General features: G+C 44.7%; 1 protein-coding gene across 1 annotated transcript in view; it reads left to right on the top strand.

Moving 5' to 3' along the window:
- Nucleotides 1–15,928, top strand: part of UBA6 (ubiquitin like modifier activating enzyme 6) — a 62,303-nt gene extending 46,375 nt beyond the window's left edge. The window contains exons 23-32 of the mRNA XM_056857197.1: nucleotides 1,465–1,516; nucleotides 1,618–1,681; nucleotides 3,096–3,165; nucleotides 4,751–4,822; nucleotides 6,039–6,156; nucleotides 8,905–9,098; nucleotides 9,619–9,746; nucleotides 10,853–10,940; nucleotides 12,561–12,655; nucleotides 15,793–15,928. Of these exons, the coding sequence (XP_056713175.1) occupies nucleotides 1,465–1,516; nucleotides 1,618–1,681; nucleotides 3,096–3,165; nucleotides 4,751–4,822; nucleotides 6,039–6,156; nucleotides 8,905–9,098; nucleotides 9,619–9,746; nucleotides 10,853–10,940; nucleotides 12,561–12,655; nucleotides 15,793–15,928 (1,017 nt within the window). The remainder of the gene's footprint in view (nucleotides 1–1,464; nucleotides 1,517–1,617; nucleotides 1,682–3,095; nucleotides 3,166–4,750; nucleotides 4,823–6,038; nucleotides 6,157–8,904; nucleotides 9,099–9,618; nucleotides 9,747–10,852; nucleotides 10,941–12,560; nucleotides 12,656–15,792) is intronic.
- The last annotated feature ends 353 nt before the right edge of the window (nucleotides 15,929–16,281 follow it).

The following is a 16,281-nucleotide window of genomic DNA, read 5'->3' as shown; positions in this document are numbered from 1 at the left end:
CCGTCAGAGAAGGGCCTGCCCTCTCCCTCCTTTCTTTCTCTCCCTCCATTTCTTTCTTCCTTCCATTCTCCCTTTCATCCTTTCTTCCCCAGTTCCTTCCTTCTCTTTCCTTTCCCCCTTCCTTCCTTCCCCCCTTCCTTCCCTCCTTCCCTCCTTCCCTCCTTCCTTCCTTCCCCTTCCCTTCCCTTCCCTTCCCTTCCCTTCCCTTCCCTTCCTCTCCTAGGGTTGCCAACCTCCAGGTGGTGGCTGGAGACCTGGCAACCCTAACATCTCCCCACACACACCGGGAGATCTACTCCTGGTATGGCCCCGAAATGATGTTATAAATATGCAAGTGGCCCTTGGCAGGAAAAAGGTTCCCCACCCCTGATTTAGGAGTAAAACAGTCTCACCGTTTCTGTGACATTCATAAGCGTACTGGTTTCAGACAGGCACAGTTCTTGTCCTTTCTCTGAAGTTCCTTAAATAAGCCACAAAGGCTTATTTTCTCAGTTGCCAATGTAGCTTAATTTCCTGACTTGCCACTTAGGCTAATAACTTCCACAAAGAACACAGATTTCTCTCACACTCCTCTCTCTTCACCCATTCAGCTCTCTTCCCACGCACACGCTGCACAAACTCTCCGCAACCCAGTCAACCTTGCCCCCTCGGGTCCAGCTACCATCCAGTCATAACACACCTCACTCACATGCTTAGAAAACCCCACATTACAACATGGAAATAAAAACACGAAATATTTTCATAGCAAAGCACCACAGGGAGCCGTGGGCAAGAGATGATACTCTGAATGATCCCTGCAGCTCCTCCTCCTGAACCGTTATGCCAGTGTTGATGCTGCGGAAACCAGCAAGGTGTGGCTGGAACATATTTGAGGTTTTCACCAAGCATCCTTAGTGTGTATTCAGGTGTTGTCTTCAAAAGGCGACTGCTCGAGTGCCAGAGTATGCCTAGCGCTGCATCTGTGTTCATGTGCTAGATTATAGAGCATAAACCTTGCTGAAGCATCTGAAGGAAGGGTAGGGGAATGTGGTCTGTTTACAGTCGTGCAAGTGATGCTTTAACTGAGTGCAGGTGAAGTCCACGAACTGAAGAGCTGCCTTGCCAGAACAGACTGTGGTCTGTCTTGCCTGGGTGCCTCTGGAAGGACTCAGGAAAGGCCATTCTTCGTATCTGACGCCCAGAAGGATTCCAGACTCTCTGCTGGACTTAGCTGGCACGGCTAATGCATTTTGAGTAAAGAATTTGATACACTGCGCTTCATTGGAGTTAAATACCTTTTTTCTATAGAAATTATACCAGTACTATCAGAAATCTTGTATTCTCAAACATGCTTTTGTTTCTTGAACTCGGATTCTGAATTCGTGATGACTTCTTGCAGGGAAGAATGTAAAATAATCTCAGAAGCGCAGAATGTTTTGCCCTGTGATTAGCTGACTGTGTTCTGAGTGTTTCTCTCTTGTCTAGGCCCTCCAGTTACTTCACTCATTTCCCCTTGATACCCGATTAAAAGATGGCAGTAAGTACAGTAAAGCTTTAAACTTATTGTGATGGAAAGGACTTCTTGTATAATCACTTGGTTGCTGTTAAGATTCAATTTGCTTTCTTTCCAACGGCCAGGTCTGTTTTGGCAGTCACCGAAGAGGCCGCCTTTTCCAATACGATTTGATTTCAATGACACCTTGTGAGTAAATGTCTCTTTAAAAAATAAAAATAAATCGTCATTATGTGGGGGAGGACCCTAAGAGGTTTATGGCCTTAGAGAGCTACTACAGCATTGGTGTATGGAGACGAGTAAGTCAGTTGTCTTCTCGAAACGATGTGCCCCTTAGAATGAACAAGCTCCCCTGCACAAAATCCCATGATGTTGTGTGGTCGTTCTGTTGACTGCAGTCTCCTAGGATGCAATATGGAGGGATTCAGTGCACATGAAATTTATACCAGGCATTTATTTTTTCATAGCTACCTGCAGCAAATTTCTAAACTGCTGCTTAACTCCACAAATCAGTAAAAGTATTTTTTTTCATAAAGATTGCCAGAAGCTTCTAGTATGAATATGACTAGCACTGGGAAATAACCAAAAATGAAAATATGTGCAACTCTGTGTCATATTCATTGACTCCCACATCCAGATTGAGAGCTTTATTTCTGGAACAGAATTTCTGCCAGCCAGCAGTGGGATTCTTTCGTGTTCCATCCAGCCTTGTAATGCTGAAATAGATGTTCATAAGCGTAGTCCAGGTTTCTTTAAAGTGCGCCTGTTCCAGGAGCACACACACAAAAAATGGTTAGGAATTGGGTCACTTTGTTCTTTTAATCTCATAGTGGCAAGTGTTCAGATTAATCGTACTGGTGATCGTGGTGTAGTGGTTAAGAGTGGCAGACTCTAATCTGGTGATCCGGTTTTGGTTTCCCCCTCCTCCACATGAAGCCAGCTGGGTGACCTTGGGCCAGTCACAGTTCTCTCTGAACTCTCTCAGCCTCACCTACCTCACAAGGTGTCTGTTGTGGGGAGGGAAAGGGAAGGCGATTGTAAGCTAGTTTGAGACTCCTTAAAGGTAGAGAAAAGCAGGGTATAAAAACCTCCCTCCTTCTTCATTGTGAAAGCCCATTCCTAATCTGATCTAAATCCACATTTAAAAATGGACAATGAATTGAGCCAGGAAAAGATTTAGAGAGAGGCTGGTCCCCCTCCCTGCTGCCCTTCTAGCCCCTCTACCTGTAGGCAAACGTCTTCATTCACATTATCTCACCTTTTTAGCTTAGTTTGCACTGTTCATGAATGCAGAGAAGTGGAGGAACACGGATCTAGCTTTGGTTCTCGTAGGTTATCCGGGCTGTGTAACCGTGGTCTTGGTATTTTCTTTCCTGATGTTTCGCCAGCAGCTGTGGCCGGCATCTTCAGAGGAGTAACACTGAAGGACAGTGTCTCTCAGTGTTACTCCTCTGAAGATGCCGGCCACAGCTGCTGGCGAAATGTCAGGAAAGAAAATACCAAGACCACGGTTACACAGCCCGGATAACCTATGAGAACCAATGAACTCTGACCGTGAAAGCCTTCGACAATATGGATCTAGCTTATTTTGTTTTTCTTCTAGGCACTTCAGCTTCATAGTGAGCACAGCAAAGCTATTTGCAACAATTTACTGTATTCCGTTTACAGAAAAGGTAAGGCTCCAGTCTGAGGACAGGGATTTCATATTTGTCCTGACTCCTGTTAATATTCCGAAACCTAATAAGGGATGAAACGTATTTATGAGTGTTAGAGGAAAATGACAGTTATCCAGCCTTTAACTGGTTGAAGTGTATGCTCTGCTATTCATAGCACATTGGCTGTGTGTCTTCTCAAGAATCAGCAGCGGATCCAGAGATGGTTCAGATCAATTCTGGGCCAAATACTGATCCCTTGATAAGCTCTTTATTAAGATCTGAGTCAAATGTCCATCTTCTTCCACATTACTAGTCTTTGCTGAAGAATTTATCTGCCTTGCAACCCTTTCTGCAGAGGAGTTACAATCTTATTTGTTGCTTACATTATCTGAACATGTATCTGTTCTACCTATTAACTAATGTTAATAAACCATTTGCAAAAAGCAGACAGTAAGTATCTTAAAATAAATGCTAATTTAGTTTTCTGTTTGTTGAGAGCTTACCCTTTGGGTGAATTAAGTGATGATCAATCCAGGTAGGCATGAGGTATTGGTTGGTGATATGGCCAGTCTTTACTGTGTAATAGCAGTTGATAACACAGATTGGGAATAATGGATTTATAATGATTACTGTTATTTATGTATCTGAAGAAGGGAGCTTTGACTCTCAAAAGCTGATACAATGTGCACCGTGGATGAGATGGTATAGAAATGTTTCTTGCGAATGGCTGTGTACTGTGTTCTAATGATACATGGTCCCTTCTTTCTTCATGGAAGAATTGAGATCTCTCCTCAAAATGAGAAGAGTGTCCTGTATTAGGACTTGTAAATCTCATTGGAATATTGTTGGACTGAATTTCAGTCGCTGGGCACCTAATGATATGGATGAGCTGTTTGGTCTCCATCATCCATATGTGACCCTTGGTCCTGCTGGCTTCTTAAATCTAGCCAGAGAGAATTGTTGGGGTAGATCCAAGAGACAGTAAATGAAGGGGGAAGGACCAGATGTCTCTAAGGAGGCCATTGAGAAAACCCTTTGAAAGAAGCAGTGCCTGGATCTGGAAAAGCTCAGTAGCTCTTGATCCATGGCAGAAATCTGCTTTGGGGGTCAGGTGCTGGAGGGGTGACGGCCGGCCAGTGCCAGGCTTTCTTAGAGGAACTGGATATCCAGTCCAGCTTCAGGCCTGGTTGTGGAACTGAAATGGCTTTGATCAACCTATCTTCACCAGGAGAAAGGCCCCCGAATTACGAAGTACCCTCCCTTTGTCTATCAACCTGGCACTGAGCATTCTTTTGACCCTCAACTAACATTTATTTCTTTGCCCAGGCATTTTGTTGAGTGTATACTTGTTCTGATATAAAGGTGGTATTATTGTTCTATTTGGATGCTATTTTTAAACCATAGACAGTGTTTGGTAAGCTGCCTGGAGCCCCATGTTGGCTGAGGAGCATGGGATATTAACTTTTAAAAATGAAATGTATTTGAATCCATGCCATTTTGCTTGTTGACATCCTGTTGATTGGCTTCCTAATGAGAGAGAGTTTTGCTCACTTAATTTCTCCACTTGGTATAACTTGTGCCATTGTTTGTAACCACAACACAGGACATGTCAGAAGAAACCATTTTTAAAATAATTTCTGGGGTGAAGATTCAAGAGTTCCGACCTTCTAACAAAGTAAGTCCAGCCGATGAGGAAGGGCCTCTCCTCTCCTCCTCTCCTTCCGTGGCCAGGGGTGGCTTTGCCCCGAGCACATGTATTTATGGCAGAGATTCTGAAGCCCAGCTCCTAGTTGCCCAGCAGTACAGCATCGTGGTGATGAATGGGAGGAATCCCAGGGATTTAACACTTGCCCTTGGGGGCCTGATGCCAGCCACTGCCTCCGCTGGGCAGGTGCCAGCTGTTTTGAACCTTTGCCAGCAGCACCCCGATGCCTGCTGGGACTCGTTGCAGCAGTCAGACTGGTGGCCGCTACTTTCAGTGGCTTTCAGAGGGGACCATGCTAGTTCACGGAGGAGAAGTCCATCCACAGCTGAGAGAAGGGAGCCTCTGTGCCCAGAGGAAACCCGTCCCTGTGTGCCAATGTCTGGAGGGCAATGACTCTGGCTTCTGTGCTCACAGTTGCAGACCTTCCAGGCAGTCCGGTTGGCTACTGTGAGCAGAGGGTCTGTTAGATGGGTTATCAGTCTGATCCAGTGGTCATACTCTTATGCTCTTATTGAGAGCCAGTGTGGTGTAGTAGTTAAGAGCAGTGGTTTGGAGCGGAGGACTCTGATCTGGAGAACCGGGTTTGATTCCCCACTCCTTCACATGAGCAGCAGAGGCTAATCTGTTGAACTGGATTTGTTTCCCCACTCCTACACATGAAGCCAGCTGGGCGACCTTGGGCTAGTCACAGCTCTCTCAGCCCCACCTACCTCACAAGGTGTCTGTTGTGGGGAGGGGAAGGGAAGGCGATTGTGAGCCAGTTCGATTCTTCCTTAGGTGGTAGAGAGAGTCAGCATATAAAAACCAACTCTTCTTTTTCATCTTCTTATTCATGAAGTATTTAGATCCTCTTATTTACAACATTGCAAGGTGTTCGGCACAAATGCAGCGTTTAGCTTCTCCTGTGGCAGAGTGTTCTTTAGAAGCTTTTTTCTCAAAATTATTGTAGGTGTACACTTTCAGTGCATATGGTGCCCGATGCCAAAGTTAAATGTGCAAGTCTTGGAGAGCAAAGCAGATTAAATTGCCTGGGATAAACGCACAGTTGCTCTCTCTGTTTGGTTTCTGAGTTGCACCTAGGATGCTCATGTGGGTGGTGATGCAGGGCAGTGTGGGAGGAAAGAAGACTCATCCCGAGAAGGGCTCCTGCAGCGGCGCTTCCTTAATTTCCCTCCCATGATTGCAGGTGGTGCAAACGGATGAAACGCTAAGGAAGCCGGATCCTATCCCAGTAAGCAGTGAGGATGAGAGGAATGCTGTCCTTCAGCTGGAGAACGCCATCTTGGCCAGCCAAGCTGCCAGGAGTGAGTAGAGGTTGAGGTACTTTGAGGGGAGGCAGGAGGAGGGCTAAGAGAAGAGTAGTGTGGCCCATGAGGGCCCTTTGTGCCACCTTCCGGAGGGAGAAGAAGCAAACAACAACGGGGAAGGGCTTTCTTTCTCTTCCGAGGTCCGTTTCTCTTCCTTCGCATGTTGTGTTTTGAAAATCCCAGCTGTGTCCTGGCTTCTTCTGGGACTCCATGCTAAATTCTCCCCCATATTGTTCTCCATCAGTGGAGAGGACTTACTGTGAGGGTTTCTTCTCATTAGTGGGTTGGAAGGGCGGGGCATCCAAGAAACAGTGCAGTAGGGTTTGGATGAGAGAAATATGGAAGCTGAGCTGAAACAAACCTGATAACAGCATAAGCATTTAAACATGGCACGATGTAATTTTAGCATTGTAGGAGCATATGTGCAGAACAGACAGCTCATAGTAGTATAGTAGTATTATAGTCCCCAGTCCCTGTCCCTTAAAACGCTTAGGGCTGTTTAGCTCAGAAAGAAGGCTGTTAAGGAGTGACATGATAGAGGTCTATAAAATTATGCATGGTGTGGAGAGAGTGGGCAGGGAGAAGCATTTCTTCCTCTCTCATGATACTAGAACGCTGGGTCATCTGCTGAAGCTGGAGGGTGGGAGATTCAAAACAGATCAAAGGAAGTATTTCTTCACACAATGCATAGTTAAAGGGTGGAACTCCCTGCCCCAGGATGTGGTGACGGCTGCCAGCTTGGAAGGGTTGAAGAGGGGAGTGGACATGTTCATGGAGGAGAGGGCTATTCATGGCTACTAGTTAAAATGAATACTAGTTATGATGCATACTTACCGTATTCTCTCCAGTACCAGAGGAGCATGCCTATTATATTAGGTGCAGTGGAACACAGGCAGGACAATGCTGCTGCAGTCGTCTTGTTTGTGGGCTTCCCGGAGGCACCTGGTTGGCCACTGTGTGAACAGACTGCTGGACTTGATGGACCTTGGTCTGATCCAGCAGGGCGTTTCTTATGTTCTTATGTCTTTGTATGTTAAAGCCCATACCTTGAACTGAACCCAGTAACTGCTGAGCAGCCAATGGAGTGACTGCAGAGCGGGGCGACAGGCGCACTCCGCCCAGCTTCCGGAAATAACTAAGCTGCAGCATTCGGTACCAACTGGAGTCTCTGAATTGACTTCGATGGGACTTCTGTGTAGAATGCATTACAGTAGTCTGTGGTGTGGACCCAGGTGGTAGATTTTCTGTTTAGCGAATTTAGCATAGCTCCCGTCATCAAAGTGCCCAATAATGTACTCTTATGTTCTCCAATTGTAATGTACTCTTATGCTTCCAATTGGAAAAGGTGTCAGGGAGATAAAATACATCCTTGTCTATCTCTTCGATCTGAATGCAGAACATATAATTAGGAAAGCTGGATTAGATTTAGATGAAGGCAGAGTGGAAATTTGGGGGAGGAACATTAACAATTTGAGATATGCCAACCATACTACATTACTGGCAGAAAATAACAAAGACTTGAAATGACTACTGCTGAAAGTTAAAAGAAAAAGTGCCAAAGCAGGACAAGGGCTGAACATCAAGAAGACAAAAGTAATGACTACAGGAGAATTACTAAACTTTAAGGTTGACAATGAGGAAATTGAAAATGTTCAAGACTTTCTATTCCTTGGCTCCATCATCAACCGAAAGGGAGACTGCAGCCAAGAAATCAGAAGGAGATTGAGACTGGGAAGGGCAGCCATGAAGGAGCTAGAAAAGATTCTGAAGGGTAAGGATGTGTCACTGGCCACCAATGTCAAGTTAATTCATGCCATCATATTCCCCATTACTATGTATGGGTGTGAAAGCTGGACAATGAAGAAAGCTGATAGGAAGAAAGTAGATTCCTTTGAAATGTGGTGTTGGAGGAGAGTGTTATGGATACCGTGGACTGCCAAACAAATCAGTGGGTTATAGATCAAATCAAGCCTGAACTGACCCTAGTAGCTAAAATGACTAAACTGAGGTCACATTATGGTCACATTATGAGAAGACAAGAGTGACTGGAAAAGACAGTCATGCTAGGAAAGGTTGAGGGCAGCAGGAGACGAGGAAGACCCAACAAGAGATGGGTTGGCTCTATAAAGGAAGCCACAGTCCTCAGTTTGCAAGACCTGAATAAGGCTGTTAAAGATTGGACGTTTTGGAGGACATTGATTCATAGGATCGCCATGAGTCGGAAGCGACTTGATGGCACTTAACACACTACTCTTCTCCAGATATGAGGTCAGAACCATATATAACATTCAGCTGCAAACCTGTTATCTGAGGCCGGGGGTTTTCTGTCTGGGGTTGATTTGCTGCTGCTGTTGGTGTGCTGTGACGGGCTGCAGCATGAGCATTAGCCTCCTATGCTTCGTAGTTCTGGCGGGGGGGGGCGTTTTTTGCTCTGTGTTAACGGGAGCTCCTGTTCGGCACCATCACCAGGAGCGGATCCCTGATTTGGGGCCACAGAGGATACTGACTAAATCCATCCTTTCCTTTGGCACTGCCATCTTCTGGTCCTTGTGCCAGTGCTGAAGCCAGCATGCCATTAAGTGCATCATTGGCATTACCCTGCCTTAAGTCCCTTGTGCCAGTAGATCATAATGAGGACCCGGGCAGTAAGGATCCTACATCTCTCCTGCTGGTTAAATGAAACATATGTGGAAAAATGAAGCTAAATAACCAAGAATTCTGAATAGTGATTTTGTGTCTGAACAGGTGATCTGCAAATGAAAGAACTTGCCTTTGAAAAGGACGACGACAGTAACGGGCACATAGATTTTATAACAGCTGCGTCTAATCTGCGAGCCAGAATGTATAACATCGAACCAGCAGACCGGCTGAAAACAAAGCAGATCGCTGGGAAGATCATCCCCGCCATCGCGACTTCTACAGCTGCTGTCGCTGGCCTGGTGAGTGCTCTTTTATTATTGCATTATTGCATTTGTACTTCTGGGTCAGCCTCAATTAAGCAGAAAATGTTGCTGTTCTTAAAAGGCCCAAATCACCACTAGGCTCGGAGGCGGTCGTGTTTTAAATCTTGTTGGAAATAGGTCATCTGTAGCAGAGTTGACGGACGACACCCCCCCCCCCAAATGAGGTCATGTTAAAGTGTATTATGGGCGAATCTCAGAGTCTGTAAGAGGTTTTTTTTAATATCTCAATTGATAAAATTCAATCAAGGCTGCCTTAATAATGGCCACATACCTGGATTGCTCCCTTATAACTCCATGAGCTTCTAGAAAGAATGGGATACCAGTGCATTACATATTGTGAATGTGTGTGTAACTGGACACTTCTGTTTACACTTAGTAAATCCTACTTAAGTAGGGTACTGATCCACTTATGTGCAGTTCATTTTGCTCTGTGTTACTTACAGGGTATATCAGTGTTCATTGACACAATGAATAATCTCAACATTTTCTCTCATAGGTTGCTTTGGAATTGATCAAAGTTGTGGGTGGTTATCCTTTCCAAGCGTATAAGAACTGTTTTTTCAACTTGGCCATTCCAGTAATTGTCTTTACAGAAACTGCGGAAGTGAGAAAAACCACCATAAGGTAAACAGGACAAATCAAGTGAAAGAATGGGATAGTTACTGTCCTTTGGATCACCTCAATAATTACTCTCAGATCAGGAAATCCAAAGCCTCCATATATGTTGAAAGGAGCAGCATGAATATTATTGACATCTCATTGTTCTGTTAACATAATGTTCTGTTTAGCTCTTTGAAAGCCTGGCTCATCTTTTCATGTATTTCATGCTTGAAAGATGCACCTCAGCCCTTTCCATTATCATCTAGTACATTTAAAAAATATATTTTTACAAGTGAGGGACCCAGGAAGATTTACGGGGGTGGGGGTGTCTTAACTTTCACACTCCCTCTTTGCCACCCACTGGCAGTGCCTCCAGACTCTTCCCTTTCCTTCTCTCCCAGAAACCAACGTACCCTTTTGTGTTTTCCTTTCTGGCAGCTTCTGCCCCCCTTTCACTTGCTCCCCTCGTCAGGTTTTTTGCTCCCGCACCCTCCAGCTTTATCATCTCTCCCTTCTATCATCTTCATTTAGTCAGTCTCTCTCCAGCCCTCCCCCACACTGAGACGTGGAACCCTCAGCAGACTTGGTTATGGGTTGTAATTTTGTGAGATTGCAGCAGCATGCTTTTCTTTAAGAAGTAGACATTGCTTCTGTGATTTTTTTAAAGGTTTTTCTAATCCCAGTGTATAATTTTACATTTCATATTTTTCTGCAAATTTGGGGCTTTCCCCAGGGTTGTAGATCCCCCCCAATTTGTCTGTAGCTCCTCTGGGTGGATTTTTCAATTGCACTCCAGAATTAGATATAATAATCTAATCCTCAGCATCTTAAAATACAATATTAATTTCTTCTGTCTCCCCCCACCCCAAACTGCTAACAGATTAAGGAGAAACCTCACCATAATCCTGTGAGCGCCAAAGCAGTACTGCGTGTCCCTCGATAGCTAGTTACCCAAGGCATCATTTTTTGGGCCCTGCCCCCCCAGGAATGCAGAATACCCCAGGGATTAAAACAGGGAAGTCACCTGCAGCTCCCCTTTAAACCTCTAAAGTTAATTAGTGCTATCAACAATTATTGGAAAATACATTACAGCAACAAATCTTGTGCTTTCCATTTGTGTTTTGTGACAGAAATGGGATATCATTTACAATCTGGGACAGATGGACAATTTACGGAAAAGACGATTTCACACTCTTGGATTTCATAAATGCCGTCAAAGTAAGACGTCCGTTTTAAATATGCTATAGAAACTGTTCTGGAAAAGAGGGTTTTCCCGAATTGTCTGGTTGCATTGTGGTGTAGCGATTGCCATTCTCATTTATTCTCTGCTCTTAGGACAACAGTCTTGAACACAAACAGTTTCAACAACAACAACAAAAAGTAACAACAATAACAACAATAAATACACCTGTGACAACTAGGGCCTAAGGTTGCTCAGATCTATCTAACTGTTAGATTTGATTGCATGGGGGAGGGGGGGAACTTGGCAACTGCTAGGGTGGTATTATGATAAAAAAATCAGTATAGGCGGCCACACAAATTTCCACTAATACTGATATACACTTTATCAATGGTAGCCATATAGTTCCAACAATAATACACAATAATCCCAATCAAAGGAGTCTTAATTCACCATAAAGTAATCACAATATTCCTCTCCATACAGTCCTTAAATTGAACTTGTTGTTCAGCAGTGTAGTGGTCATAAGCAAACTTGAACACATGAATGTATGAAGCTGCCTCAAAATGAATCAGACCCTCGGTCCATCAGAGTCAGTATTGTCTGCTCTGGCTGGCAGCGGCTCTCCAGGGTCTCAGGCAGGGGTCTTTCACATCACCTACTTGCCTAGTCCCTTTAACTGGAGATGTCGGGGATTGAACCTGGAACCTTCTGCATGCCAAGCAGATGCTCTGCCACTGAGCCACAGCCCCTCCCCTAGCAGGGCCGCACCTCCTGGCTCGGGGGTTGAAACATCCCTGCATGCGCTTCGGGAGAGGAAAAAAAAAAAAAGGCCAGGCTCCTCTCTTCTTCAGTGTATTTCACACCAGCTCATCATGTAGACGTACAGCTTATTCAAAAGAGCCTGCACAGTAGCATTTACCTACATGGTGAGCTGTCTGTGCTTTTGAAAACTGCCATCATGAGCTTATCAAGATTTTCCTGCAGCTGACCACTACACTGCTGAACAGCAAGTTCAATTTAAGGACTGTATGGAGAGGAATATTGTGATTACTTTATGGTGAATTAGACTCCTTTGATTGGGGTTATTGTGTATTGTTGTTGGAACTATATGGCTACCACTGATAAAGTATATATCAGTATTAGTGGAAATTTGTGTGGCTGCCTATACTGATTTTTTTATTGTTATAGTTAGTATAGAGGGTTTTTTTTGTATTAGGGTGATATTATGATCACTTCCAGCCAAAAGGGTCTGCAGTTTACAATGGGCTGGAATGTGAACCAGATCCTTTAGAAAGGGAGAGACAAACATAGTTCTAAACTATGGACAACCCAATAGACAATGGAGCAAGGTGCCAAGGTTGCCTGTTTCACAGCTGCAAAGTCTATCTGGTGTAGTGATTGCATGATTGTTTACCACTTCTCAAGTCGCTGTCAGTCCTGTTGTTCAGATTTCATGACAAATAAGGCATTAAAAGAGCACATACCAATGGGAAATGTTCAATTTTTAAAAAAAATCACATTCTGCTTTTCTGTACAAAAAAGGTTAAATACATTTGTTTGGGTAGAACATTTGTTGTTGTCCTGTTCAATCTGTAATTGGCTGTGCCATGTGGCTTCCTGGCAGCACAAAATGTTGTTGCACTTGTGTGTTTCAGGAGAAATACGGGATTGAGCCAACCATGGTGGTTCAGGGGGTCAAAATGCTGTATGTCCCTGTAATGCCTGGGCACGTAAAGAGATTGAAGCTGACGTAAGTATTAACCCGAAGATCTGGTAAAAAGTCCCGTTGTTCTCCTGGAGCATAAAGGCAGTTTATTCTTAAAGCGGAAAACAGTATACATCGTCTTTGTTAATAAATTTATTATTTATTTATTTGAACATTTATATCCCGTCTATCTTCATGTTTCAAGGTGGCTTAAGATAATAGTTATAGCATTTCAGTGTAAAACCAAAAATGAAATAACAAATCTCGAATCTACCTCCCCCCCCTCCTTAGAAGATGCCTGCCACCCAAAGCCCCTCCAAAGCCCCGGCAAACAGGCAGGCCTTGCAGTGCCTCCTGAAGATCTCCAAGGAGCGGCCCATCTCACCTCTTCAGGGAGCCTCTTCCACAGAGCTGTAGTCACGATGGAGAAGGCCCGGGCTCTGGTCAATGCCAGACGGGCCACCCTAAGTGGTGGGGTGACCAACAGGTGGCTGCCTGGTGACTGTGGTCGCCACACAGAGGACATATGGAAGGAAACGGTCGTTAAAATACATGCGTCCCAGTTTGTGGAGAACTTTCAAGTACATGACCAGCACCTTGAATTGGACTTGGAAACAGACTGGCAGCTAATGTGGCTGTTTCAAAATGGTCAACATATGTTGGCAGTTAGCCCCTGACAATAGTTGGGCTGCTGTATTCTGCACCAGTTGTAGTTTCTGGGTGGTCTTCAAGGGCAGCTCCACGTAGAGTGCATTGCAGTAATCCAGCTGGAGGTTAAGAACATAAGAAAAGCCATGCTGGATCAGACTAAGGCCCATCAAGTCCAGCAGTCTGTTCAAACAGTAGCCAACAGAATACAGTGGTTGCAGAAGCATGGAACAGCCTGGCCAAATTGGCCGAGTCAGTCAGTCATTTATTGATACGGCACGTAGCCAGGCATATACAAAAAACGTTAAAACATTAGAACCAGGAATTCCAAGTATAAGATACACTGGAGGCTACAGAAAATCCTAAGAGGGTACTACTATATACCTAGATAATAAGGCAGGTTATCCCAACAATTTGCGCCTAATTTTGGACAAGGCGGCACAAAATTTAGCAGTATCAACGGAAACTCTTGGATTTTCATCTGAGAGCAGCTTCCTTGCCCTCTTCGACTCCGAGTTATCTGAGAGCCCGTTAGTCCAAGGCCAAATAAATTTGTCACAAATCTCTTCACAGTAAGGGCAGCGGATGAGAATACGCTCCATGGTTTCTGCGTCCCCTATGCCCCACACTGGCATAATCTGCTAAAAGCTGGAGTCATCTGCTAAAGCTGGAGGGTGAGAGATTCAAAACAGATAAAAGGAAGTATTTTTTCACACAACGCATAGTTAAATTGTGGAACTCCCTGCCCCAGGATGTGGTGATGGCTGCCAGCTTGGAGGGCTTTAAGAGGAGAGTGGACATATTCATAGAGGAGAGGGGTATTCATGGATATTAGTTAGAATGGATACTAGTCATGCTGCATACCTATTCTCTCTAGTATCAGAGGAGCATGCCTATTATTTTGGGTGCGGTGGAACACAGGCAGGATGGTGCTGCTGCACTCGTTTGTGGCTTCCTGGAGGCACCTGGTTGGCCACTGTATGAACAGACTTCTGGACTTGATGGGCCTTGGTCTGATCCAGCAGGGCCTTTCTTATGTTCTTATAATCTCTCTTGAGATGGGGATTTTTTTATATCCGCCCTGTAGGAGTGCTGAGGGGAAGGCAGAACATCTGGCTCGCGAGAAGGCCCTTCCAGTCAGCCGAGTCTAGATAGTGAGAGAGTTGGCGAATCAGCTGCAGCTGATAGAATAACAGGATGCAGGATGTAGCCCAAAACTGCAAGGGTTGTTTGGTTAATGACAGAGGCCTTTTTTTGTGGCCAGGGGCAGTCCTGAACCCATGTTTTAAATTCATGAATTCGAGGTTTTGTGTGAAACTGAAGCCCATAGGTGGTGGTAAACTAAATCTTTGGAAAGGGTTTTTTTTTTTTTTTTTAGTAAAAGTTATAAGAGCAGTGGGCCTTTTTATTATGATGTCAGCTAAGTCTGTAATTCGAATACCTAGTGATATAGGATTGGAAATCTGCAAGAAAGGCTGCTGTAATCCTCCACTGGCCCCTAGATAAACCATCGTGTCCCAACACCCAAGACAAAAACCATCGTGTCCCAACACCCAAGACAAAAACCATCGTGTCCCAACACCCAAGACAAACTCCCTAGGAATCCCAAGCACAGAACTTGGACATACATGAACACACGAAGCTGACTTATACTGAATCAGACCCTCGGTCCACCAAAGTCAGTATTGTCTACTCAGACCAGCAGCGGCTCTCCAGGGTCTCGGGTAGAGGTCTTTCCCATCACCTACTTGCCTGGTCGCTTCAACTGGAGATGGCGGGAATTGAACCTGGGACCTTCTGCATGCCAAGCAGATGCTCTACCGCTGAGCCACAGCCCCTCCCCTTTTTAATTGTTTTTTCCAAGAAGTTCCCCCAGCCTAGGTATGGTTATTAAGTAAGGAGAACAGTCTTTATTGCTTGCCCAGTTGTCTGTGACCGGAGCCCCTGGGATTTTCTCCACTTAGCCCTTTTGTCTTGGGCCTGTGTTGAAGTGGTCTTGAGGGAACATTAAATGCTGTAGACCACCTAAAAGGATCATCAAATACTGTTGTCCCCAGAATGGTAGACTGGGGGGGGGGATTTTTGGAAACTTTGCTGCAGGGTTTTGCAGCATTTTGGCATCTCTTCCCTGGCAGGCTTTTGCTTCTTCCCCTTGCCTTTCTTCCATAGAACTGAATAGTTGGGTGTGAGCATGTGCAAAATGTGATCTGGATTTTCCAAGCAAGGCAGCGGGGGATGGGAGCGTGTTGTTCGACTGCAGACCAACACAACGACTCCCTGCAGCAGCAGTGTAATGTTTCCATAGCATCCTAAATCTGTTTGTTTAGAAACTGATTTCTCTGTTGACTTATTTCTTTTACTAACTGTCAAATTTTACTCTGCTTAGGTAGTCTCTTGTAGTTGGTGGCCTTGCTGTGTGTTTGTAATGGATCTCTTACAAATACACATTAAAGCTTGTATCTAGAGATTCAGGAAAGGCTGACACTTCTTTTCCAGTGCTTATTTCTTCATATTTTTTTATTCCTGTCTTGTAGGATGCAAAAACTTATGAAACCATCCGTGGATAAGAAGTACGTGGACCTCACTGTGTCCTTTGCTCCAGAAACAGACGGTGAAGAAGACTTGCCGGGCCCCCCCGTTAGATACTATTTTGCCCATGAAGACAACTGATGTAGATGTACTCTTCATAGTGTAACAGGACCATATGAATGGCATATGGTGCCTGTCCATTAAAAATGTGGTACTACATACTTGGTTGAACCCTTAATTCAGAAGTAAACAGTGGCAGTCAGTTAATTGCGGTGAGGAGCTGTATAGGAAACGGGATTCATAGTTTATCCTGTCTCTTCCTAAGAAGGACTTACAACTTGTTGGAAAATATCACTCTCTTTGGAGAACCTCTTCAGGAAGCCAAGAATTGCGGCGTTACCTGTGTTGCACAAGCGGAACATTAAATGAGGAAGCAATCAAGATTCAGAGAAACGTATTTCTTTTACCACTGTGTTCCTCTGCATCTTAGCGAG

The sequence above is a fragment of the Euleptes europaea genome, chromosome 11 (assembly GCF_029931775.1).
Source record: "Euleptes europaea isolate rEulEur1 chromosome 11, rEulEur1.hap1, whole genome shotgun sequence".
NCBI classification, from domain to species: Eukaryota; Metazoa; Chordata; class Lepidosauria; order Squamata; family Sphaerodactylidae; genus Euleptes; species Euleptes europaea.
This window is presented reverse-complemented; position numbering and strand designations above follow the sequence as displayed.